This window comes from Littorina saxatilis, linkage group LG6 (assembly GCF_037325665.1).
Source record: "Littorina saxatilis isolate snail1 linkage group LG6, US_GU_Lsax_2.0, whole genome shotgun sequence".
In the NCBI taxonomy this organism is placed as follows: domain Eukaryota; kingdom Metazoa; phylum Mollusca; class Gastropoda; order Littorinimorpha; family Littorinidae; genus Littorina; species Littorina saxatilis.
In genome coordinates, this window is record NC_090250.1 from 20008392 (window position 1) to 20032884 (window position 24493).

The 24493-nt window shown below is 39.1% G+C and overlaps 1 protein-coding gene across 2 annotated transcripts in view; it reads right to left on the reverse strand.

The window, feature by feature from the left end:
• Positions 1-3423: 3423 nt before the first annotated feature.
• The window catches only part of LOC138968699 (ribose-phosphate pyrophosphokinase 1), a 31368-nt gene continuing 10298 nt past the window's right edge, over positions 3424-24493 (reverse strand). The window contains exons 4-7 of one of the 2 annotated variants that reach the window (XM_070341311.1): positions 23338-23462; positions 22588-22761; positions 19752-19911; positions 3424-8094 (exon numbers count right to left, since the gene is read on the reverse strand). In XM_070341311.1, the coding sequence (XP_070197412.1) occupies positions 8002-8094; positions 19752-19911; positions 22588-22761; positions 23338-23462 (552 nt within the window). In that variant the 3' untranslated portion in view covers positions 3424-8001. Of the gene's footprint in view, positions 8095-10164; positions 15024-19751; positions 19912-22587; positions 22762-23337; positions 23463-24493 lie in introns of those variants that run through there. The other variant, XM_070341312.1, reaches the window with a different exon arrangement.

Genomic DNA, 24493 nt, shown 5'->3' on the forward strand with positions numbered 1-24493 from the left:
TCTACACACACACACAGACAGACAGACACACACACACACACACATACACCACGACCATCGTCTCGATTCCCCCCTCTATGTTAAAACATTTAGTCAAAACTTGACTAAATGTAAAAACACTGGTCTTATGACTCTGGGTCAGTGACTTTTCGGCCGAGACCAGCTGCCCAGCCTTGTTGACACTGACCTTCTGACCCTGGGTCAATGGCCGAGTCTCCAATTGAGGCCAACACCTTGGATGCCTGAGAAGGATGGTCTAAGGAAACTGTGCCAATTTCATCGTAACAGAAACATAGCACTATAGAGGGAGTGGTTGTTTTTTCTACAGCAATGTGGGTACTTTTTACATTTAGTCAAGTTTTGACTAAATGTTTTAACATAGAGGGGGAATCGAGACGAGGGTCGTGCTGTATGTGTGTCTGTGTGTGTGTGTCTGTGCGTGTGTGTGTACACTACATTGGGGTGTGCACGTTAAAGATCCCACGATTGACAAAAGGGTCTTTCCTGGCAAAATTGTATAGGCATGGATAAAAATGTCCACCAAAATACCCGTGTGACTTGGAATAATAGGCCGTGAAAAGTAGGATATGCGCCGAAATGGTTGCGATCTGCTGGCCGATGTGAATGCGTGATGTATTGTGTAAAAAAAATTCCATCTCACACGGCATAAATAAATCCCTGCGCCTTGAATATGTGCGCGATATAAATTGCATTAAAAAAACAAAAACAAAAACCAACAACCTGCGCTTAGAACTGTACCCACGGAATACGCGCGATATAAGCCTCATATTGATTGATTGATTGATAGAGCGATTCAGAGTAAACTACTTGACCGATCTTTATGAAATTTTACATGAGAGTTCCTGGGTATGATATCCCCCAGACGTTTTTTTCGGTTTTTCGATAAATGTCTTTGATGACGTCATATCTGGCTTTTTGTAAAAGTTGAGGCGGCACTGTCACACCCTCATTTTTCAATCAAATTGATTGAAATTTTGGCCAAGCAATCTTCGACGAAGGCCGGACTTTGGTATTGCATTTCAGCTTGGAGGCTTAAATATTGATTAATGACTTTGGTCATTAAAAATCTGAAAATTGTAATTAAAATAAAATTTTTTATAAAATGATCCAGAATTACGTTCATCTTATTCTTCATCATTTTCTGATTCCAAAAACATATAAATATGTTATATTCGGATTAAAAACAAGCTCTGAAAATTAAAAATATACAAATTATGATTAAAATAACATTTCCGAAATCGATTTAAAAACACTTTCATCTTATTCCTTGTCGGTTCCTGATTCCAAAAACATATAGATATGATATGTTTGGATTTAAAAACACGCTCAGAAAGTTAAAATGAAGAGAGGTAGAGAAAAGCGTGCTGTGCAGCCCAGCGCAACCACTACCAAGCTAAACAGGCTCGTTAATGTCACTGCCTTTTGCAGGGGCGGGGATGTAGCTCAGTCGGTAGCGCGCTGGATTTGTATCCAGTTGGCCGCTGTCAGCGTGAGTTCGTCCCCACGTTCGGCGAGAGATTTATTTCTCAGAGTCAACTTTGTGTGCAGACTCTCCTCAGTGTCCGAACACCCCCGTGTGTACACGCAAGCACAAGACCAAGTGCGCACGAAAAAGATCCTGTAATCCATGTCAGAGTTCGGTGGGTTATAGAAACACGAAAATACCCAGCATGCTTCCTCCGAAAGCGGCGTATGGCTGCCTAAATGGCGGGGTAAAAACGGTCATACACGTAAAAGCCGTGGAGTTTCAGCCCATGAACGAACAAACAAACAAACTGCCTTTTGCACGAGCGGCGGACCACGGTCATTGTGAAAAAATGCAGTGTGTTCAGTTTCATTCTGTGAGTTCCACAGCTTGACTAAATGTAGTAATTTTGCCTTACGCGACTTGTTTACTCTTCTTTAGTCATTCCCAAGGGGCTACCAGTCAAAGGGAGCAAGGGTCAAACTTGAGGAAAAAAGTTGTACCTAATAGTCCTAAAAGTATGGTACTGTAATGTACTCATAAGTTATGAAATAATGATTTTGATTGTGTGTTTTTTCTGTGGCAGTTAAGGTTGTGTTGTGAACCACAAAGTATATGGGATCAAGGTGATATTCTGTTGTTATTATTGCTGAAAATGTTGAGATTTGTATAAGGCTGCTTGCAGACAGTAGGTGAGAAAAAGGTATGAAGAGAGAAGGCAAAGTAGAGAAACAGGATCTGATGATGAATACATGTTGTCGTGTTGATTTAATTTATGGAAATGACAGTAAAACCTTGAACATTTAAAAAAAATATTTATTGTAGAATTGAGGGAATTTTTTTAATACCTGTATTACTTTCCACCTTGCAAATCCTGTTTCTCTACTTTGCCTTCCCTCTTCCTACCTTTTTCTCACCTACTGTCCTTCCTCCTTCTGCCTATCTTTTCATTTTTTTCTGCAATTCTTTCTGTTGCTCTGGTCTGTATTTACACCCCCGGTATAGGGGTGTGTATAGGTTTCGGTCGATGTGTTTGTTTGTTTGTTTGTATGTTTGTGTGTTTGTTTGTGTTCGCAAGTAGATCTCAAGAATGAACGGACCGATCGTCACCAAACTTGGTGAACAGGTTCTATACATTCCTGAGACGGTCCTTACAAAAATTGGGACCAGTCAAACACACGGTTAGGGAGTTATTGGTGGATTTTGGTTTTTTTGGGGGATCAACTACGGCATAACTCTTCCTTATCTTCTCCATGTTTTCAGCGTTTACCTCCCTTCCTTCGTATGGTGCACTATAGTATGAGGGGGCATCTTCGGATATTCCCGGCGTTCTGTTACTATTTTTAGGTCACCGCAGTGTCCAGAACGTAAATTGGACCCGTAAATTATCCTCACTGTAAAAGTGCAAAGGTCGAATCAATTTATAGCCACGCGAAAAATACACTGTCATCTATCTCTCTATATATACGGCTTCTCTGTGTTTGTGTGTGTGTGTGTGTGTCTCTCTCTATGTGGGCAACACCTGTGGATTGTTCAGTTCTGTTTGTGATGTGGTCTGGCGGCTTTTGTGTATTTGTATGTACTGGCCTTCCTTTGAGAAGCCATAACAGTTCAAAAGGGCTTAGAGATAAGCTCTAAATTGCTCAATCCTGAGCAGTGAGAATGGTTATTTCCCTTTGACCAACGGGGGTGTTTTTCCTATCGGAGGAATTTCTTGTTTTCTTCTCTTGTCTTTATAATTTTCTGAATTCTTTCTTCAGTTTGCCTTCTTTTCCTGCCTTTTACCCACCAACCGTCCTTCAATTCGTTCTTTTGTACAGTACATTTGACATTTTGAACAACACTCAAAAACGCTGAAGAGCACATAACTACATTAGTTTTCATGCGACTCCTGTCACACTGTTCTCTCTTCCCACACAACAATGAAAAACAGCATCTTTTGGGCTACATCATTTTATTTCTTCAGTCACAGGGTTAAAGAAAAAGGATTACATGCACACGACACAATTCACACAGTGGCCAACAGATTTGATACGTTTCATTTTTGTCATAAAATAATACATAAATGTGTAGCTAATCTCCATAATAAAATGAAACCGAACACACTATCTGGACCTACAGCACTCTCAAAAACATTGTTTTCTAGAATGTCATACCAAAACTACACTGAACACATAAACAACAAAGGAAGAAACATTTTCAATGACTGAAAACAGTTTCAAAATGCATGTTACAAGGTGGAATAATCTCGATCAAATGAGGCAGAGCGCTATAACAAGATACAGCAGGAGGCTCAGAAGGCCTAGCCAAGGACAACCATAACGAAAACGAGCAAATCCTTATGCTAAGATTCATATAAAAAAATGTCCAAATATACTAAAGAAATAACCCATCTTTTGTGAAGTGGTACAAGATCTTTCTTGGTGCTGAAACAGTTGTCTGCAAGCAACATGTGCTGAACATTCTTTATACTTTTCTGAAACTTGGGTCCAAAACTCTAAATGAACAGAACGGATCATTTAGTGCATCACACAGTATGCCAATCTCGCTCAATCTTTTGCAAAATTCCTTTTAATTCTCTTGAAACTGCAAGGCTAACTGTTAGAACAGGGGATGAGGGGGGGATCTAGATACTTCTTGAGCATCCCTAGCTACCTGTATTCTAGTTTCTTGGCTTCAAGTTCAACCAGCAAAAAGCCAACACTGACAAAAGAATACGACCCTCACTGAATTTGTGCTGCTTATGAACGGTTCGATTTGCCTGTGATACGTTACTTACAGCACAAATAATTTGCTTTACACCACGATTAAAAAAAAAAGAAAAAAAGATGAATTTAAAAAGCTAGTTTTTGCTTTTTAGTGATTATACATGTATTTCTGAAATTTGACACTGACAAATCCATTTGCTTTTTAGTGAATCATATTTCTGAAATTTGACACTGAACAACTAATTTATTCCATATTAAAAAGAATAAACAAATATTGGATCAAATTAGACATGGCATGTTATGCTCAGGACAATGTTAACTTTTAAACTGAATTAAATATATTGACAGAAACGGTTACATTATAAAAATACCCTTTTACCTATATATGTAGCTGAGACAAATAATTGTTATTTTGACACAACAGGCACCACAATGCACAAACTGTACAGTAATATCACAATCCATCATGTGTCTTTCTTATATCCCACAATATCAGAATTCTTGCCTCCATCAATATAATTTAAAATTTGTGATACTTCTTCATATTTCCCACGCTAAGCTGGTTGTGAATCATCAGCAATACATAAACAAGTTGCTTGATCAGTTTCAAGTAATCAAATGTTCTGTAGTCTCCAAACAGTATTTCATTGTAAAGTGTTTTTGTTACATCTATTTTCTCCTAAACATCTGCAAAATCAGTTTTTCTGCATCAAGGGCATAAACTTACAAATCTACTAAATTGTTGGAAGGAAGTGCTACGTTACTTAAATAAAATAACCAAAAAATATATAAAAAACACCGTATGGAAAAAATAAACTAATATGGTTAAGTTTTATGCGCACATGGCTGATAACATAGTGGTACATATCCCAGTGAAAGTGTGTTCAACTTACAATAATAGTCATACATTGCAGTGTAAATAGATGTATCAGTGTCAGTAATATCATCATCCCAAAACAACCTCGTATATGTAACTGAGTGTCCGAGGCACACAAATCACATTTGGAGGCAAAGCCATTCAAACAGGATTGAGATTTTAGAGCTTATTTCTTAACCCTACTAAACCTGCTATGGGTACAAAGGTTCCAGGCTTGGGAATGATACGCCTTTCGTCGTAATTACGACAAAGTCCTTTTCTAATTGTGTAAGAAAAGAGCCTCCGTGTGCCCTTAAAAATGCTTAAAACGCAACATTTTCCAGTCAGTACTCCCAAATCCCTTTTATTCATTGCCAGGCCTGGGTTGCCAAGAGCATACAAGTAACAAGGATACAGCAGCAGCCAGACCCCATCACAAACTGAACTCTACAATTGACAGGTGTCTAACTGGCCACTGATGTACAAGAAACGCCGAGCTACTATTAATAGCCCATGCAGTAGTCTTCCTGTCTGATACAGTGGAACCCCCCATCACAAACTGAACTCTACAATTGACAGGTGTCTAACTGGCGACTGATGTACAAGAAACGCCGAGCTACTATCAATAGCCCATGCAGTAGTCTTCCTGTCTGATACAGTGGAACCCCCAGACCCTCCAATGTAAGACTTCCTCCTTTTTAAGATCTTACTTTTTCAGATGTTCTGTTCATAACCTCTGTAAATTTACCTCCATTTTAAGACTCCCTCCTTTTTTAAGACCTGCTTTTCTCAGGTTTTTGGAGGTCTTAAAAGGGGGTTCCACTGTATAGCTGAACAGTCCATTCTGATCTTGTTTGGTACATTTGTCTACTGTCACTTGCCGTAGTTAAGGAAGGAAAATCTGACCAAAGTTAAAACAACCCGACACAATCTTTTCCAATATTTGACCGCACCAAAACCTCTTGAACTGAACTCATCACAAACCCATTCCACAAGCAGGTCAAGTTAAAATAATCCAACACATTCTTTTCCAATTTTTGACCGCACCAAAACCTCTTGGACTGAACTCATCACAAACCCATTCCACAAGCAGGTCAAGTTAAAATAACCCAACACATTCTTTTCCAATTTTTGACTGCACCAAAACCTCTTGGACTGAACTCATCACAAACCCATTCCACAAGCAGGTACTTGATGGCACATACAACGGTGCACACAAACATAAAATCTTGGTATAAAACTAAAAGTACTCCAACTGAAACAAATACTGGTACACAAAAACTTGATCAAATATCAAACATCACGAAAGGGTCAAGATGGACGATGAAATAGCTGCTCCTGGAGGTTGGGGAATGGGGTAATGACAATGGATTTAAAAAGATAAATAAACAAACACACAAAAAGAGAAACAAAATGTGTGCAATAAAAAATCACCTTCTGTATCACTAACTCACAGCAATCCTCTGCTTAGGTTTCAAAAGGTATGGGTGGCAAATACCAAACACACACACAAAGTCCAATGCCCATAAAAACAAGACTGAAAGAAGACAGTTATAGATGGACTGTTTACAAAAATTAGGTAGTTTGGGATTGGCTGTACATGAACATGCGAAAGTTGTAGCTATGCTGACCGCTCTCCAACAATTTTAAAGGAATTGGATGGAAGTACATAATTTTCAATGACCTTTGAGAGGTGTAAAAAGATGAACAAGTCGCATGAGGCGAAATTACTACATTTAGTCAAGCTGTGGAACTCACAGAATGAAACTGAACGCACTGCATTATTTTCACAATGACCGTAGTCCGCCGCTTGTGCAAAACGGAGTGAAACTGACAAGCCTGTTTAGCGCGGTACATAGTGGTTTCGCTGTGCTGCATAGTACGCTTTTCTGTGCCTCTCTTCGTTTTAACTTTCTGAGCGTGTTTTTAATCCAAACATATTATATCTATATGTTTTTGGAATCAGGAACCAACAAGGAATAAGATGAAATTGTTTTTAAATCAATTTCGGAAATTTAATTTTGATCATAATTTTTTATGTTCAGAGATTGTTTTTAATCCAAATATAACATATTTATATGTTTTTGGAATCAGGAAATGATGTAGAATAAGATGAACGTAAATTTGGATCGTTTTATATATAAAAATAAAAAAATTATTACAATTTTCAGATTTTTAATGACCAAAGTCATTAATTAATTTTTAAGCCACCAAGCTGAAATGCAATACCGAAGTCCGGCCTTTGTCGAAGATTGCTTTACAAAAATTGCAATCAATTTTATTGAAAAATGAGGGTGTGACAGTGCCGCCTCAACTTTTACAAAAAGCCGGATATGACGTCATCAAAGACATTTATCCAATAGTTTACTCTGAATCGCTCTACACACACACACACAGACAGACAGACATACATACACCACGACCCTCGTCTCGATTCCCCCTCTATGTTAAAACATTTAGTCAAAACTTGACTAAATGTAAAAAGGGAGTGAATTTAATGCTTTTTAAAAAACACACATAAGTTAAAGTTCGAGGGAATGTTCATGTTAAAGGCAAAATAAATCAGAATTAAATATTTCTGAATACCTGAGCTATACAGAATGGGCAGTCTGTTTTTACAATTGCGTCCACAAAGGTGAATAAATTCATATAAACTATTTGCATTCAACTATAAAAAAAAAATAACCCACCCACAAGACATCAAAGTATCTGCATATCCATTTGAACATGCAAATCAAAATGAACAAGAAAATCTGAATTTCATAAAATCCTTTGACGTTTGAGTTTCATCACATGATACAATTTCCATCCAATGCAACTTCTCACAATCAAAATGAAACTTATGTTCAATAAAACTTAAGAACACAAGGTCGTAAGAACAAAAGTCAGGAAACCAGGTGCGTTAAAAGGAAAAGAGGTAAAACTGATTGTCTTTTGAGAAGACGACATCGCTACAGGGGTACGTGGCTGAAGAGGTATGACACGGACTCTCCGTTGTGTGTGCGTCGGATCGACTCGGCCAAAATCACAGAGATGTCCACTAACTGAAACAGACAAAAGCCGCAAGCGCTTGAATCAATATCAATTGACACAACAAATGATGAAATCTTACCCTGAGAAAGCAGAACAAGAAAACGGTCAACCTCTCCTCTTCACAAACCAGCTACTTCTTCTACACAATAAACTTCAGTTTAGGAGACAATTTACCTCTGAAAACTTCAAATAACTCACGAGTTCCCACGTCAAATAGATTTGTCATAATTTTCATCAAAGCTCCAGCTTGAGAAAATGTCCACATCTTTATCTGTAAAACTACTTCAGAACACCATCAAATTAAAAAACAATAAATAAAGAATTTAACCACCCCCCCCCCCCCCCAAAAAAAAAAAAAAAAAAAAACAACAAATATCTTGTCCATTTGTGCAGGAATTTTAACCACATTACATCAATCAATCAATGAGTCTTATATCGCGCATATTCCGTGGGTACAGTTCTAGGCGCTCTGCAGTGATGCCGTGTGAGATGAAATTTTACACAGATATTATGTTCCAGTAGTCCCTAAGACTTGACGGAACTAAAGCAAGTTGTCCATGCGATGTTTATTTTTTGTGTCTGTTTGCACTCTGGGGATATGTGAGCAAATGTCTCTGGTGTTTTTTGCAGGTACGTTTTGTCTTAGTCTACCTAACCACCATGAGAGGAATAAAGTTGAGCATAATCAAACATGTTCAAAATAATAAGACAGCAGAATGTATCCATTATACTAATGCAGTCCACTGGGGGACATGCTATTTGAACAGAATATATGACGGGCGCAGTGGCGTGGTGGTAAGACGTCGGCCTCCTAATCGGGAGGTCGTGAGTTTGAATCCCGGTCGCTGCCGCCTGATGGGTTAAGAGTGGAGATTTTTCCGATCTCCCAGGTCAACTTATGTGCAGACCTGCTAGTGACTTAACCCCCTTCGTGTGTACACGCAAGCACAAGACCAAGTGCACACGGAAAAGATCCTGTAATCCATGTCAGAGTCCGGTGGGTTATAGAAACACGAAAATACCCAGCATGCCTCCCCCAAAATCGGCGTATGCTGCCTGAATGGCAGGGTAAAAGTCATACACGTAAAAATCCACTCGTGCTAAAAACATGAATGAACGTGGGAGTCTAAGCCCATGAACGAAGAATGGGCGGGGATGTATCCAGTTGGCCGCTGTCAGCGTGAGTTCGTCCCCACGTTCGGCGAGAGATTTATTTCTCAGAGTCAACTTTGTGTGCAGACTCTCCTCGGTGTCCGAACACCCCCGTGTGTACACGCAAGCACAAGACCAAGTGCGCACGAAAAAGATCCTGTAATCCATGTCGGAGTTCGGTGGGTTATAGAAACACGAAAATACCCAGCATGCTTCCTCCGAAAGCGGCGTATGGCTGCCTAAATGGCGGGGTAAAAACGGTCATACACGTAAAAGCCGTGGGAGCTTCAGCCAATGAACGAACAAACAATGAACGAAGAAGAAGAAAAGAACAGAATATATCAGCTTGATCAACCCCTTGAGTGCCAGCTATTTTTTTTTTTTTTTTTAACTCTAGGCATTCCTGTCTGCCAGGGAGAAATCAAGTGAATACACCTGTATTGTTAAAATCATCATTACTCAATTATTTCTTCACGAACAGACTTGAAAGTTTACATGGTCAATGCTGATACATTTTACTTTCATTTGGTAACAAATAATTTGAGTTTCATTTTCAGAAAGTGTTTTATTTTTTAAGTTATTTTGTGCAATTGTCATCAACATGAAAATGTTTACAATTTTAACCAAAGGATAAGAATTAAACTCTTTTGGGGCCAAAGGAAAGCAACACATGGACGTTCATTCAGTTCTCTACAAAAGACAACAAAATTGACTTGGCTCACTTCTTTGGGAATAAGATGACAGTATCATACATTTTGTACGTTCGAGACACAGGCTGGGTTAGGCAAAGCTCAATGCAGACTGCAGTACGTACCTAGAGTACGGTCTTAGCACTCAAGGGTATTCGTACTACAGATGTTTCCAAAATACATGTGTAAGGAATAGTTTGGAAAGGTGAAAAACACAGAGAATGACACAACCAAACTGACTGTAAGTTCTGTGAAGAAAAATCTTTATTGCCACATACATTCCGAAAAAAATGTAAAGTCCAATAACTGACAACCGACCATCAGCAGACACAAGAACACACCTTTTCCTGTAAGTCAGAATTCATTATAAAATATCTGTACCCTATTCATAAAAGATACAAATAAATTTAATCTCTTTGGTTCATACTGAAAAACAGCAAAAAGTTTTCAAATGTTACAGGGTTCTTGTCAGCAATGGCCTCAGTACTCTTGGAAAGTACATGTACCTCTTTTTTTTCCCAAATAAAAAATATCAGGATATTATTTGGGAAAATTCAATTGATGTGAGATTATCATTTGCTTGTCCCGTAATTGTCAGAAAGAAGTCAAGTTGAAGTAATGTTTTACCTCTTTCATTTCACTGATTTTTTTCATAATTTCTTTTCTTTTAATCAGATCTGCTCATATTTACCTCACTTTAAATATTGTCACTGCAACATCATTAATGCTAAAAAAGGAAAAGAAGTAAGAGACAGAAACCATCCAAAAAAATAACCACATATACAAACATGTACGCACACACAGAAGTGCACACTTGTACAAGCTCATTCACACATGCAGTCAACACACACACACACTCCCATACTACAAAAGAGAGCATCGAAACCAACCAGTCTATAAAAATGCTGTTGAAATCATCAGAAATATTACCCCGTTTTGCTTGTATCAAACAGATCTTGCCCTACCTGTCTTGCAAAAACTAAACAAACAAAATGCAAGACTTAAAAATAAACTAATTAAGACAAGTGATATGTCCTTTCCCTGCATCAGAAAAAAGTGCAACTGCTCTTGTAGACAATACACGAGACAGCAGTAAAGGTCCAAATGTCCTAGTTAAAAAAAAAAAAAGTTCAGTCAGAGCTCCTACTATCCAGCGGTCAGAACAATGTCGGATAAAAAAAATAGTATGCGTCAATGACCAAAGACTGAGAACAACACGGCTCAGATAAAAAACCAACAACAATCCAGCACTGAACAGAAAACCCTGAAACGTGTGTGCATCTTGTGGTGTGCCCTGGTCAAATACTGAGTTCTATAAGCCCACCAGACAAGACAGGTCTTTGAAAGGTTCTTTCTTTATTTGGTGTTTAACGTCGTTTTCAACCGTTCAAGGTTATATCGCGACGGGGAAAGGGGGGAGATGGGATAGAGCCACTTGTTAATTGTTTCTTGTTCACAAAAGCACTAATCAAAAAATTGCTCCAGGGGCTTGCAACGTAGTACATGTACAATATATGACCTTACTGGGAGAATGCAAGTTTCCAGTACAAAGGACTTAACATTTCTTACATACTGCTTGACTAAAATCTTTACAAACATTGACTATATTCTATACAAGAAACACTTAACAAGGGTAAAAGGAGAAACAGAATCCGTTAGTCGCCTCACGACATGCTGGGGAGCATCGGGTAAATTCTTCCCCCTAACCCGCGGGGGGTAGTACTGAACAGAAAACCCTGAAACGTGTGTGCATCTTGTGGTGTGCCCTGGTCAAATACTGAGTTCTATAAGCCCACCAGACAAGACAGGTCTTTGAAAGGACATTTCTGCACATTTGTAGGAGGTGAAAAAAACCGTGAGCACCTTTTGACCAAGTAGGTTAATTAGCAAGTTCCCTAGCCAGAGACTTACTTACTGCCTGTTATGCCGGTTGGCATGTAGGGCAGCACTAGCCAGAGACTGAAACACCTTAACTTTCATCATAGCTTTAACAAATCTTGAGATTGATTTGCCTCAGCAGTCTAAGATATGGCATGCAATAAAGACTATCAAAAGCTTGGAGGTTTGAATCTTAAGCAGAAAACACACAACTTATATTCTGATCAATAGCCATAATCCTCATTGTTCTTGCATGAATGCATTGTTTTTTTAGGAGTATTTTCTGTGATAAAAGAACCTCTGTATTATAATGACTAGAATTTATGAAAAGCATGCCGCACACATTACAAAATGAATGGAGATTTTCTTCATCTCATCTTCTTTCAACACAGGGCAAGTATATGGTGTTTCAAAAGCAGGCTTTCAAATTACTTCTTTTTCTGGACAAGAATTCGTGAGGATTTGTCTTTTTGTTTAGTTCCCCCTTTAAATAAAAAGTTATTTAAAAAAAATTGACACTTCACGTGTTGCAGTAAAAAAAATATGCAAGCACCTTATATAGTTGAAGAATTAATGAGATTACCAGTAAAAAGTGATAAAATATTAATTCAAGTCAAGCTTTACAGTAAGTGCTACTGAATCCTAGTATGCATGGAAGTCAAAGAATTTTATATTACATGCAGAGGCTTCAATCAACCTATAATGGTTTACTTTATGGCTTCCAAAAGAAGGAAGAGAAGAAGGAAATAAAGGAGAAATAAAGAAAGGAAGGTACCTGACAGAAACTTCCAAGGACAACTCAACACTAAAACAAGAGAAAGCGTAAGTTACTGACATGCACTTCTACACTAGGAAGGTGTTGCATCCACACAATTGAGTGGCTTGCAGTCAGCAGGAGATCCCAATATACCGAACATAACAGAAGACAGATTGCAAAAGATAGTTATGCACAGAAGAATTGAATAATTTTAACTCTGAATGAAAGACTTGCACAGAATATGATGAGAAAAGCACAGGAGAAATTTACAATGTGAGAGAAAATACAAGAATGGCACCGATACACCAGCTGACACAGTGAAACAAGTGTAAGCTTTGGTCCAAGAGAAATATAAACATGCTCCATACACCACTTGTTTGCACACACAAAATTTCTTCTGGAGCAAGCCACAAGGCATTTTTAAGCTACGGTACCTCGAAAATTAACAATACTTTTGATGTCTCAAAGGGAAACAAAGAAAGCGCACACATACCCCACCTACACCTTCAGAAATCAGAAAGAAAGTAAAACAAGTCGCGTAAGGCGAAATTACTACATTTAGTCAAGCTGTGGAACTCACAGAATGAAACTGAACGCACTGCATTTTTTCACAATGACCGTAGTCCGCCGCTCGTGCAAAAGGCAGTGAAATTGACAAGCCTGTTTAGCGCGGTAGTGGTTGCGCTGTGCTGCATAGCACGCTTTTCTGTACCTATCTTCGTTTGAACTTTCCGAGCGTGTTTTTAATCCAAACATATCATATTTATATGTTTTTGGAATCAGGAACCAACAAGGAATAAGATACAATTGTTTTTAAATCGATTTCGGAAATTTAATTTTAATTATAATTTTTATATTTTTAATTTTCAGAGCTTGTTTTTAATCCGAATATAACATATTTATATGTTTTTGGAATCAGAACATGATGAAGAATAAAATGAACGTAATTTTGGATCGTTTTATAAAAAAATAATTTTAATTACAATTTTCAGATTTTTAAATGACCAAAGTCATTAATCAATTTTTAAGCCTCCAAGCTGAAATGCAATACCAAAGTCCGGCCTTCGTCGAAGATTGCTTGGCCAAAATTTCAATCAATTTGATTGAAAAATGAGGGTGTGACAGTGCCGCCTCAACTTTTACAAAAAGCCGGATATGACGTCATCAAAGACATTTATCCAAAAAATGAAAAAAACGTCTGGGGATATCATACCCAGGAACTATCATGTAAAATTTCATAAAGATCGGTACAGTAGTTTACTTTGAATCGCTCTACACACACACACACACACACCACGACCCTCGTCTCGATTCCCCCTCTATGTTAAAACATTTAGTCAAAACTTGACTAAATGTAAAAAAGAGATAGCAAGAAAGCAGGAAACACAAACAGGCAGACAGACTACATTACAAACAAACAAATTCATGCTTACAACTCTGCCCCTCCTAAAGTTAAAGTGTAGTAATAATCAAACACAAACTTCCACAATTAGAGGTTGGAGATTCAATTACCAAGCAACTCATACCTTGAAGTAAATGGTTATATGGGAAAAAGAAAGTATAACAATGTACAAATATCAGTAAAAATGTGTACAAGTGAAAGAGTCCACAAAAACTGTTTTACAGAGATGTGACTAGGCTGCCGGAGTTGCAGCTCTTGAAAACAAGTACTTCTACTACAATACATGCCGTCAATATCCAGACCTGCCAACCCCTGTTTTGTACTTGGAGTATTCTCAAACAAACTTGGCGTATTTTCAGAAAAACGAGTGTACTCCACTGAACATTCGAACATCGATGATTCAAACATGCTACGCACGAGTCCGTTGCACCGTTAATTAAGTTTACCAATACATGATTCTTTCAATGTTTAATGACAAAAGCTGCAATTGTTAATCAAATGCTGAGATATAAGTTATTTTTAATCATTAAAATAAACAGTGCCCCAGTAAATAGACAGGAATGATGACAAGGATGCGCTTGTGGAGAAAAGTAGTTTAAGAATTTTTCTCGTCATATTTGTTTTCAACGGACTATACTGATCGTATTTTAGACAAAAAGGCGTACAAAATACAGCAAAATCATATGGGTTTCCATGTCTGATATCCATGTATTGAAGTGCACAAAGACCAGAAAAAAGTAGATTCGTGAACAGTAATAAAAATGCTGATACAAATGGCACAATACCAAAAATTGTGACAATAATACAGTACACATACAAACAAAAATCAAGTGTGCAGTAATTGTAGGAAGAATACTGATATTAACAGAATACAGTTACAGGCAGATATCAAAAAGTTGAAAGACAGAAATGAAGCGAAGGAGTAGGTAGTCAGTGGCAGCCAGAGTGTTCATGTTTTGGGGGTTACAATCAAATGGGGACGTGCGCAAAGAGGAAAGAAACAGATTCGCCATTGTGCGTGCGCCTCACAGCTTCTGCTAATATCATGGAGATGTCAATACACTGAAACACAGAGAAAGCAGGAACCCAGGGTAAGTCTTGACTGTTTCAGCACACACAATGTGGCACAACATCAACATATAACAACAAACATGTGGAGAGATAACAAATATTTACACAACATTTAAGATCCATCTCTTTGCCATCATAAATCATTTCCAGGTTTCATAATGATTACAGGTATTCTGTTGATTTAGTTTCTGACCATTGATAATAACAATTGCTATGTTTTCTTTTAATCTACAAGTCTCTGCATGAAGAAACATAACCTATTTTCTTACAGTTCATCAAAACAGAAATGTCACTGTCGACTCAGAACAAGAACTAGGTATGATACAGTTTTAAATACAAGTACCTCGTATTTCATATCCACATAGATTTTGATGTGAATGTAAAGGTGGAGCAATCAAACTATTAACAATCTTATCTATTTTGGAGATGAAAATGTGACATGAGCAAAGTAACATTTTTTAATAGAGAAACAAATTGAACAATCTATCAGCCCAATCCCTAGGCCCTGTTAAGAAGCACATTGTCTTACACACAGCCAGATGGAGACTAAGAGATACAAGCAACTCCTTGCAGCATTAAGAAACCATGCTGCTATTTCAGTCTAGATCAGTGTGAACTTCATCAGCCTGGTCTATTTGTTAGCACACAACCAAGCCAGAACCACAAAAGCCTGCCTCAAATCAGCCACAAAGCACAAGTTATTCCAGCTTGCAAGCAACAATGCCTCTCACCACTCTATTTCTCATGTTTACTAAATGGGAAGTGTTAACAATGGAACTTAACAACGTTCACGCAAGATGCCTCCCACTTGCAAAACATTTGTTACATTCTCTATTATCCCAATGCTGGGAAATTCGGGTCGCTTCCTCCCAGTGGAAAGCTGGCAGCAACAAGAGTTGCGCTACCCAGGTGTGAGCGTGTTTAGGTGTAATCAGCCACCTGTACTTACGGCAAATTGACCGAGGTCTTTTACGTGCCACTGTGGTGACATGGGGATGGGACATAGATACCATCTCAGTCTGCACACAAAGTTGATCCGTGTCCGTCCCTGCTGAGATTCGAACCTTAGACCTTAGGATCACAAGTCCAGTGATCTACCAACTGAGCTACCCGGCCCCCAATGGAACTCTTAACAATGTTCACGCAAGATGCCTCCCACTTGCACATTACGATTCCAGTGATAGCAAAAACACGTGTGAACAGGATCACTACTCTTAGAAATTAACATCATAATCAGCTCACATGATAGAAAGCAAAGGAAGGGGGCAAAGAAACGAAAGAAAGAATAAATAAAAGCAGTGCACTCATACCAGACTTTTAGTTTACCAACATTTCTCGTCTTTCACTTTACGACCAGAGGTAGGATTTGATAGAGAAACGAATACAGAGAAGAGAACTTTGAGCGGCAAATGCCCCACCAAAGACATCAAACTTTAGCAATTTTGAAATTTGCTGTGTTGCACAAGACTTTTCTCTGCATCACACTGAAGAACAGCAAACGATTTTATAGGAAGTACCTTTGTGTATGAAAAACTGATTACAGATCAATTCAGATTTTAATTAGCCAATAATTTTTGATAAGATTATCAATGTTCTTTTTCAGGCCTTTGAAGCAAACTGCCACCGTGAAACTGGGATCCAATATCTGCTGAATATCATGGCTCAGCTGAATTCCCAATACCCCTCAATACTGCTGCCAGATTTCTTTTTGACAAATTTTCAAATTGAAATTTTGCTAGCTTCTCATCAAAAGGTTTATGTTACTGTATAAGAAGTAACAACTTTTTCCAAGAATCATCTTCAAAACCAACACCCTTTAACACACATCCACACACACCTGACATTTCAAAGTTGCTACATGTACTGTCATGACAGAGTAAATGATAATTTAATCTGTTAATGTTATCTATCTAACATTTCAAAGTCGCTACTATCATGACAGAGTAAATGATAATTTAATCTGTTATCTATCTAACATTTTAAAGTCGCTACTATCATGACAGAGTAAATAAAAATTTAATCCGTCATCTATCTAGCAAGCACTTTAGTAATTTATTAACACACAGTTTTAATCAGCTACTCTATAAGGAAGCTGCAATATAACAAAAAGGATGCAATATAGCACCACATACCTTGCAGTTGGCAGGGCCATGAGACAGCTGACCAGAACAAAAGCGGTTGCATTCTCCATGCTTTCTTTCTTCTGTCACTACAACATCGCTACCTTTGCGCGAGAACCATTCCTGTTCAACTAATCGTCTAACTCAAAAACACCAAACACAGGTAAGGTATATTGTCTGTATTTTCAAACACAATCATGCTGTAGAACTAAACAACAAACAACAGATGTGTAAAGGATTTTGCTAACAGAAACAACATAAGAGACTGAGCCATGAAAAGATGTATATTGCACAAACTATTAATGGACTGCTGCAATTCTTAGGTTTCCTTCCTTTTTTTAAACCAGCAAAAACTTTCTTTTGAGTAGTTAAACTCAATGTTCTTTACATTATTTTTCATGAAGCACAATGAGTATCAGCTTCAACAAAAACAATCACTGTGAATTTCAGGTGATGAGCATTAGCTATAACAAATCTGCCCAGTCCTTCACAATAAAATACTGTATACTCATTCTGGGTATGACTACATTAGTCACAAAACCACAGTCTTTTAGAAGAGCTGCATTTGAAATAAAAACAGCCTAATCACAGGGATGTCGTTAGGAGTCGGACATCGGACACAGACCGATTAAAAGGCTCAAATGTCTGATTCACACAGCCGCATGGCGGTCCGATGTCCTATTGTTTTCAACTGAGCGCAGTCATTGTCCGATAAGAACTCCATTTCTTCGGACAGCGTGTTATTTGATAATTTTCCTTTCATGATAGAAATCTTTAAAAGCGACCGAGCGCTCTCGCGTACAGGTGCACTGAAGTTGTGCAGTGCAGATCTTCCGAACTGTTTGCATACACCGTCTACAGCACACTAAAACTAGGAGTACGGGAGACAACTCCAACTGACCAAGGCTCGCGTCTGCTTTAATTTGCTTTCGCGGGTTAGAGATGAAGCGCACGGCACTGAATTATGCACCGAAAAAAACTAAAGCCTGCCAAAGAACAGCAAAAGCTAAACACGTTTGGCGTTTCAACGGCATCGTGTGCTACATTAGGGCCAAGAACATGGAAAAACACGGCTAGCAATAGCATCATTCCGGAAAATGTGCCAATCAAAGTAAGAGTGCTGACGTTTTTGGTTTGTTTGTTTGTTTGTTTGATTAACGCCCAGCCGACCACGAAGGGCCATGTCAGGGCGGTGCTGCTTTGACATATAACGTGCGCCACACACAAGACAGAAGTCGCAGCACAGGCTTCATGTCTCACCCAGTCACATTATTCTGACACCGGACCAACCAGTCCTAGCACTAACCCCATAATTCCAGACGCCAGGCGGAGCAGCCACTAGATTGCCAATTTTAAAGTCTTAGGTATGACCCGGCCGGGGTTCGAACCCACGACCTCCCGATCACAGGGCGGACGCCTTACCACTAGGCCACCGTGCCGGTCGTTTTTGGTTGCTTTCTAATTTGTTTGTTTCTTTTGTGTGTGTGTCCTGTTTGAAACAAAAGTAATAAAACAATATACATGTGACAGGGGAGGCTACCGCTCCTTTCACAGCAGACTCTGCACCCGAGTTGTTGGCCTTTAAGTCAACACCGGTGGATTGTGGAATTCTGTTTGTGATGGGGTCTGGTGGTTTCCGATTGTATGTTCATGGAAACCTTCGGGTTTGCATGACAGTTTTTATAGGGCTAAGAAATTGGCATTAACATTTTCAATCCTGTTTGATTGCACTTCGCCTCCCGAGGTGATCGTAGTGTTACGGCACTCGGTTACATACACACACAATGTTGGTGCATATACTGATATGTGTGTGTGCGCATGATTTTGTGTTTTGCACAAAATTATAATGTCCTATTAAAATGTCTGAAAGCAGTCAAATGTCCTATTGATGCCGAAGAGCTCAGGACATTCATCCTATAGGTATGAATTTGTGGCAACATCCCTGTAATCAGTCATCAAGATTTCCAATCCAAGTCAGATCTCTTGCCGACGTCAACAGTTATACATAGTATTTTCAGCATATTCCTTGTCTAAAGCCTTAAGTATCTATCAAACAAGCTATTTTATTAACCCTGTACTTAAAAAAACAATCAATAACATCCAAGAAAACCTCCATGTGAACGTTTTGTTCACGGACAGACAGACGTCCATATAGATGAAGGCTGCTCAATACTGAGACTAACTGATTACTCAACTGAGCTAGAAATAGTTGAAATAACACCTGGTTCACCCAACATTGGAAAATTATTAGGATACAATGCACAGACCCATTGTATAGCCCACTTGCAGTCACTCATTTTATATGTTTATACGTAATGTGTTATAAGTTTACATACTTGCACATTCTAACTAAACAGTTGACATCCATCGCTACAAGAGAAATGGAAGGAGGGAAGGGGTGGGGGGATGATGCGTGTGTGTGAAGACGTGGCGGGGTGTTAGGAGTCTAAACACATCACCAGTGGCAACGCAGCATCAGTGACACACAGCACCCTAACAGTGTCACGTGCACCACCATACAGCAAACCAATCCAAACCACCAGAGCAAAACACGAGGGGGGCAGGGAAACAAACCCAACAGACATACTATAGTACACACCTTTATTTTGGGAGCGTCCTTCATGTTCTGGGCCTGAGGGGTGGTATTGGTGACCACCACGGCCTCAAACATGGAGTTGTTGATGCGTGACACCGCTGGGCCGGAGAAAATGCCGTGTGTGCAGATAGCGTACACCTTTGTGGCTCCTGCCTCCAACAGCCTTTGCACATTGAAAAGAATGAGGAATGTAATGCTGCTTACACTAACATCCACAATAATATCGCATCAAAGTATACTTTACATACATATGAATGTAGTATCAATTTGCACATCATGGCCTCTCCATAAAAATACAAACGTAAATTAATTTAAAAGAAAAAAGTTATGAATGCTGTAGAAGATCAACTGACGCTAAAGAAGAAAACAAAATGTTAAACAAAAAACAACCATGCAAGCTACAAAAATGTGGTTGAATTAAGACCAAAGAATCAATTTTAGTTATCCTGGAAAAAAACAATACTTTATTTTTTCACATGAGGTACATGATCTAATAACAGAAGTAAAATCACTTAAAACACAGTAAGAGACGTCCAGACGAAGCATTCCAAAAATCATAAGATAATTTCTTCCCCCTCATAACAATGAGCATTTTCGCAAAAACACTAATCCCCTAATAATCTTAAAGCAACCCTTCCACAACAGCAATACACACACAACCCTAACAATCTTAAAGTAACCCTTCCACAACAACTACAGCAACACACACACAACCCTAACAATCTTAAAGTAACCCTTCCACAACAACTACAGCAACACACACACAACCCTAACAATCTTAAAGTAACCCTTCCACAACAACTACAGTAACACACACACAACCCTAACAGTCTTAAAGTAACCCTTCCACAACAACTACAGCAACACACACACAACCCTAACAATCTTAAAGTAACCCTTCAACAACTACAGCAACACACACACAACCCTAACAGTCTTAAAGTAACCCTTCAACAACTACAGCAACACACACACAACCCTAACAGTCTTAAAGTAACCCTTCCACAACAACTACAGCAACACACACACAACCCTAACAATCTTAAAGCAACCCTTCCACAACTACAGCAACACACACACAACCCTAACAGTCTTAAAGTAACCCTTCCACAACTACAGCAACACACACACAACCCTAACAATCTTAAAATAACCCTTCCACAACAACTACAGCAACACACACAACCCTAACAATCTTTAGTTACCCTTCCACAACAACTACAGCAACACACACACAACCCTAACAATCTTAAAGTAACCCTTCCATAACAACTACAGCAACACACACACAACCCTAACAATCTTAAAGTAACCCTTCCACAACAACTACAGTAACACACACACACAACCCTAACAGTCTTAAAGTAACCCTTCCACAACAACTACAGCAACACACACACAACCCTAACAATCTTAAAGTAACCCTTCCACAACAACTACAGCAACACACACACAACCCTAACAATCTTTAGAGTTACCCTTCCACAACAACTACAGCAACACACACACAACCCTAACAATCTTAAAGTAACCCTTCCACAACTACAGCAACACACACACAACCCTAACAGTCTTAAAGTAACCCTTCCACAACAACTACAGCAACACACACACAACCCTAACAGTCTTAAAGTAACCCTTCAACAACTACAGCAACACACACACAACCGTAACAGTCTTAAAGTAACCCTTCCACAACAACTACAGCAACACACACACAACCCTAACAATCTTAAAGTAACCCTTCCACAACTACAGCAACAAACACACAACCCTAACAGTCTTAAAGTAACCCTTCCACAACTACAGCAACACACACACAACCCTAACAATCTTAAAGCAACCCTTCCACAACAACTACAGCAACACACACACAACCCTAACAATCTTAAAGTAACCCTTCCACAACAAGTACAGCAACACACACACAACCCTAACAATCTTAAAGTAACCCTTCCACAACAAGTACAGCAACACACACACAACCCTAACAATCTTAAAGTAACCCTTCCACAACAACTACAGTAACACACACACAACCATAACAGTCTTAAAGTAACCCTTCCACAACTACAGCAACACACACACAACCCTAACAATCTTAAAGCAACCCTTCCACAACAACTACAGCAACACACACACAACCCTAACAATCTTAAAGCAACCCTTCCACAAGAACTACAGCAACACACACACAACCCTAACAGTCTTAAAGTAACCCTTCCACAACTACAGCAACACACACACAACCCTAACAGTCTTAAAGCAACCCTTCCACAACAACTACAGCAACACACACACAACCCTAACAGTCTTAAAGTAACCCTTCCACAACTACAGCAACACACACACAACCCTAACAGTCTTAAAGTAACCCTTCCACAACAACTACAGCAACACACACACAACCCTAACAGTCTTAAAGTAACCCTTCAACAACTACAGCAACACACACACAACCCAAACAGTCTTAAAGTAACCCTTCCACAACAACTACAGCAACACACACACAACCCTAACAATCTTAAAGTAACCCTTCCACAACTACAGCAACAAACACACAACCCTAACAATCTTAAAGTAACCCTTCCACAACTACAGCAACACACACACAACCCTAACAATCTTAAAGCAACCCTTCCACAACAACTACAGCAACACACACACAACCCTAACAATCTTAAAGCAACCCTTCCACAACAACTACAGCAACACACACACAACCCTAACAATCTTAAAGCAACCCTTCCACAACTACAGCAACACACACACAACCCTAACAATCTTTGAGTTACCCTACACAACAACTACAGCAACACACACACAACAAAGAACTCACTTTTCGGCAGCGTGACAGACAGTGCCGCAGGTGTCGGCCATGTCATCGACGAGGATGGCCACGCGTTCCTTGACGTCGCCCACTAGAACCATGGACGCCACCTCGTTGGCCTTCTTCCTTTCCTTGTGAATCAGGGCAAAGTCCACGTTCAGTCTGTCTGCAATCGCTGTCACTCTGTGCAAAACAAAAGACATGTTACTGTAACAGTGTCTATGACGTACGAGAAATGCGTCGAGCATACACCTACATAATATTGTTACAAAGTAAATGTGTTGTTGCAAGTTTATTGTTCAGTTATTATGTTAGGATTTATGTATATGTATTTATGTTTATGGATTTGAAAAGCGCCACGAGACTTATCTGGCGGTGAACAGAGCTATAGAAGAATGTTTTTTTAATTATTATTATATATGTATTCAGTGCTGAAATAGTGTTGATTTGATTCATAGTCAATATGTAAAGCGCCAAGAGCACATAACTATATAGCTGTCATCATCCTTGTGATAAGAAGAGGAAACACATTGGGGTACTTTATTACAGAAACAAATTTAATCAAATAAACCTTACTACTCTCCTGTAAACAAAATGAAGGGTTGAGGCAGGAGCACCCTTTGTCTACATCTTTAGTCCAGCACAATTAACTGGTTCGATTCTTTGACAGTCAAGCGAGCGGAAAGCAAGAATCAAAACTAACAACATAGAGCTGTAATTAAAAAGTTAAAATTACTAAAAAGGAAAAGTGAGTCTTACCGCTTAGCACCACCAGCATCAGGGGAGACAATGCAGCAGTTGCGCCAGTCAGGGATGTTGTCCTTAATCCAGCGTAGAACGGCAGGTTCTGCGTACAAGTTGTCCACCGGGATGTCAAAGAAACCCTGCACAGAATCATTGCACATTTATGTCTTCATGTCCATCAAACATCTTTTAAAATGCAACTTTAGCTGATAAAACTGCCCTAAATAATCATTGTACAAAGCAGCCTTCGCCTAAACTTTGACTTCAACTCATTCTTATTGGTTTAATGTTTTTGTGTGATCATTTTTGTATGAAAGAGTTTGCACAGAGCTATCTCTTATTCAAACCAAAGAAATTCCTTTCCTTCAATCTGAGACCAATATAGACATGATTTTTACAAAGGGCAGTAGTGGAAAAGAAGCTCTCATCAACAACATAATTTGCTTAACTGAACCTGGGATGCGTGGACAACCATCGCAATTATGTGGCATGTGGATGCTTGAAGGAGAAAAGGGAGGGGTGGGTTAGGTTTCAAGAGGTGATTCTACACCAGACGTCTCAGCATTTTTACATGGATTTGGAAAACTGTGCAATGATTATTACACTCGCTTTGTTGTGGCATTTACTTTCTTCTAGAACACTACCTGCCAAAATAGTCATCGCATTCAGGCTTCAGACATAGCCACATACACCCATGTCATAGCAGAAATGGGGGCAGACTAAAAGCAAGGGCAATAACTCGATTTAGCCCCATGTGAGGTTCACAGTCCCGCTGAGTGAACCTCGAACAGTCGCTCTTCTTTCAGCATGTGACTTCACTCCCACAGGGTTAATTGGGGACAAAGATTTGATCTTCTTCTTCTTCTTCTGCGTTCGTGGGCTGAAACTCCCACGTACACTCGTGTTTTTTGCACGAGTGGAATTGTACGTGTATGACCGTTTTTTACCCCGCCATTTAGGCAGCCTTACGCCGTTTTCGGAGGAAAAGATTTGATCAATAACCAGGGAATGTTAGGCACAACAACAAAAAATGTTGGTTTAGGGTAACCCGACCGACCCTATTTTTTTCCACCGACCCATAAACATTCTTTTCATTTCTCAAAAAAAAAAGGTGTCCTTTCTTGGGAGTTGTTCTTTAATCAGAGGGAAAACACATGGCAGGTCAAAGATG